Here is a 3808-nt window from a genome sequence, read left to right as displayed (position 1 = left end):
CTTATGCTAAAGATGTGATGAGTGTAGTCGGAGATGCATCCAAGTGTGCTATGATTGAGATGACAATTGAATTCGGCGACCCCGACCTTGATAGTTTAAAATTTCCCGAGGATGAACCCCTGGTTATCACCCCGATAATTGGAAATTGTCATGTCAAAAGGATCCTGGTTGACAATAGAGCTTCTGTAGACATTCTGTTCCATGACATATTTCTAAGGATGGGGTACACTGACTTCCAAATAATTCCATTCAGTGCACCCATTTACGGGTTTATTAGAATGGAGTGTCAAGTAGAAGGAACGATTCAATTTCCCGTGACTATTTGGGAAAAGCCCAGATAGGTCACTCATATGTTAAAATTTAAGGCAGTCAAGGAAGACTCTACCTACAACACAATCAGGGGGAGAACTGAGATTTATGTGTTTAAGGCCGTGCCCTCGACTTACCACATGGTACTTAAGCTCCCAACCAGAAACGGTGTCGGAGAAGAGAACATAGATCATAAAATGGTCTGAAGTTTTTATGTAGCATCACTTATGCCCGATGGGAAAGAGGAGCAGGTCCATTCAATAGAAGACATGGATGTCCACGAGAATGTAGAATATCGAGAAAATCCAAGTGAGGACTTGCTCCCAATTCCCCTTGACTCCTTAGACCCAGATAAGGTCACATATATTGGAGAATCTTTGGACAAGCCCTTGAAGGGCCGATTGACAACGTTCTTGCAAGAGAATAGTGATGTGTTTGTTTGGACAACATTCGATATACCTGGGGTTGACCCCGACCTAATAACTCATAAGTTGAAAGTCGATCCAATTCGAAAGGCTATCAAGAAGAAGAATATAACCTATGCCCCTGATAGGCCAGAAACCATTAAATAGAAGGTTGAGAAGCTCCTAGAGGCTGGATATATTGAAGAAGTGCAATTCCCCAAGTGCTCGGCTAACCTCGTGATGGTCAAGAAAGCCGATGGGAAGTGGAGGATGTGCATCGACTTGACTAATCCGAAAGATGCATGTCCCAATGACTACTACCCCTATTAAGGATTCACACCCTGCTCGATGCCACTGTTGGAACGAGATACTGAGCTTTATGGATGGCTCCATCGGTTATAATCAGATTAAAATGCATAAGAACGACACTTACAAGGTATCTTTCATGACTGACTTTGATGTCTTTTACTATCTTTTTATGGCTTTTGGAGTTAAGAATGCATGAGCCACATATCAAAGGTTGGTGAATAAGATATTCGCCTATCTAATTGGAAAAACTATGAAGGTCTATATTGACGACATATTAGTCAAAAGTCTAGCCAAGGTCGACCATATTAATCACCTCAGAGAGGCATTTGAAGTGTTGAGGCACCACAAGATGATGTTAAATCCTGTGAAGTGCGCCTTCAGTATTGGGTATGAAATTTTTTTGGGTCACATGGTCTCAAAGAGAGGAATCAAGACCAACCCCGACAAAATTAAAGCTATCCTAGACATGAAAGCACTACATTCCATAAAGGACATTCAGAAGCTGAGTATGAGGATTGCAGCTTTATGGAGGTTCATCTCCAAGTCAAGAGACAAATGCCTACACTTATTTTATACCTTGAAGAAAGTGAAGAATTTTGAATGCATATCTGAAAGCCAAACCGAGTTCGGAGGACATTCATAACTTGTACATCGCATTCTTTGAGCAATTCGTGAGTTCCATTTTTCTAAAAGAAGAACAGAAGGTTAAAAAACCTATCTACTATGTGAGCAGGGTGCTCCAATGAGAGGAGTTGAACTACTCCACCACTGAGAAATTTGCACTTGCTCTAATAATAGCCTTGAGGAAGTTGTGACCATACTTACAAGCCCACAAAATTGAAGTCCAAACGGGCCAATATTTAAGGAACATCATTCATAGACTGAAAGCCAGTGGAAGGCTCATCAGTGAGTGATTGAGTTGGATGAATTTGACATCAAGTACAAGCCTCGAATAGCCATCAAGGCTCAGGCATTAGAAGACTTCATGGTCGAATGCACCATTAACAACCAAAAAGTCAGGGACAAGAGACAATAACCCCAGAAAGAGAGTAAAACTTGACTCTAAAAGAGTTTTGGGTTCTCCATTTTGACAGAGCATCCAAAATAAAATCTAGTGGTGCATGCCTAGTCTTGAAAAGCCCCAAGGGGTTTGTAATTGAGTATGCTTTGAAATTGGAATTTCCAACAACTAACAATGAAGCATGGTACGAAGCATTGATAGCCGACTTAGGCTTAGCTAGAGTTGTGAGGGCCAAGAGTCTTAAAATTTATGGAGACTCAAGGATCATTGTTGCCCAAGTCAATGGGGAGTTTGAAGCTAAAAATGACTCCATGGTCAAGTACCTAAGGGCCGTGAAAGGAATACTGACTCTATTTGATGAATGGTACGTAGAACATGTTCCGAGACAGGAGAACACTACATCCAAAGCCCTGTTCGCCTCATCTGAAATCAAGAGCTATCAAAGAAGTATCTACTTCCAAGTCCTAAGGACCTCAACAATTCATGTCATAAACTTGATAACGCCAATTGGCTTAACTAGCTGTTGTATTGATCCCATCAAGAACTACCTTGAGACAGGTTGGCTCCCGGATGATGCCCAAGAGGCACACAAGTTGTCAGTAAGATCATTGAGATACTCTCTGATCGAAGACTTTCCTTATAAAAGGACTTTCGTGATCCCATATTTGACCTTCCTGAGACCTCACGATGCAGAGAAGGCATTTAAGGAAACCCATGAAGGGATTTATGGGCAGCACTTGGGGGGCAAGGCCCTCGCTCACAAAATAATCCAATTGGGGTTCTACTGGCCAAAAATGTTAGCCAATGCAAAGGCTTATGTAAAGAAGTGTGATAGATGCTAGAGGCATGCTCCTGTAGTTTGACAACCCCTGGAGAGGCTCATGTCCACTAGCTCTCCCATCCCCTTTGCGATGGGAATGAACATATTAGGTCCCTTTCATGTAGCATCGAGGTTGTCCCGAGAGTCTAGGCTGCAGATGTTGGTTCCAGAGCCCGAGTGGAGTGTTCGTATTGAGATGGTGGAGCAGGTTGCTCGTAGACGGTTGGAGGAGGGACCTTCTTGCAGTGATACTGATGTTGAGGCCCACAAAGTTCATAAGATATTGTGTTGGATACTTTCTTTGTTGAGGGAGGTTCTTGATCGCCATGTGTAGTTTTGGTGTGAGTTCAGATGGGACATCTGATAGAGCCTATAGTAGTAGTTTTTGATGTTTCTTTTCAGCACCGGTAGGCTTTGGGATACTTGGTCAGATGCCGGGATCCCTTTATGTTGTATTGTGATTTAGAACTTAGTGTCGGTTGTATCAGTAGTAGCTAGGTAGAAGTTAGGGGTAGATATGGGATATTTTCCATTTTTTCCTCTTTTTAACCCTGCTATGTTATTGTATTTCGTTTCCAGAACGTTGTTGTACTCAAACTATTTATCTATGTACCTTGTTTCCATATTGTGGATCCCTGAGTTTCATAAACTATTTTGTATAACATGTTTTCCATGAAATCATATTTAACACCTTTGTGATGACAAATCTTATGACATGTGAGAACCATAACCGGTGAGCGAATTATGTAGTAATAGGATTGCATGCGCAAAGGGGTAAAACCTAAAAATCATAAAACTAGTCCTAAAAGAATAATTATTGCTATATAAGCCATGTTATATTATTTTTAAATAACTGCTCATCAGGTTTATCAAGTGGCCATTTCACCAAATCACCAAGAAGAAGAAAACTCAAACTCAAAACCAAGAGCAAAACTAAGACACCCC

General features: G+C 41.3%; 1 protein-coding gene across 1 annotated transcript; it reads left to right on the top strand.

Moving 5' to 3' along the window:
* The first annotated feature begins 1011 nt into the window (after positions 1-1011).
* On the top strand, positions 1012-2885 carry LOC141686146 (uncharacterized). Its single transcript, XM_074491200.1, has 3 exons — positions 1012-1149; positions 1279-1553; positions 2117-2885. The coding sequence occupies exons 1-3, from the start codon at positions 1012-1014 to the stop codon at positions 2883-2885; spliced, it is 1182 nt and encodes a 393-aa protein (XP_074347301.1).
* The last annotated feature ends 923 nt before the right edge of the window (positions 2886-3808 follow it).

The sequence above is a fragment of the Apium graveolens genome, chromosome 9 (genome assembly GCF_009905375.1).
Source record: "Apium graveolens cultivar Ventura chromosome 9, ASM990537v1, whole genome shotgun sequence".
NCBI classification, from domain to species: Eukaryota; Viridiplantae; Streptophyta; class Magnoliopsida; order Apiales; family Apiaceae; genus Apium; species Apium graveolens.
This window is presented reverse-complemented; position numbering and strand designations above follow the sequence as displayed.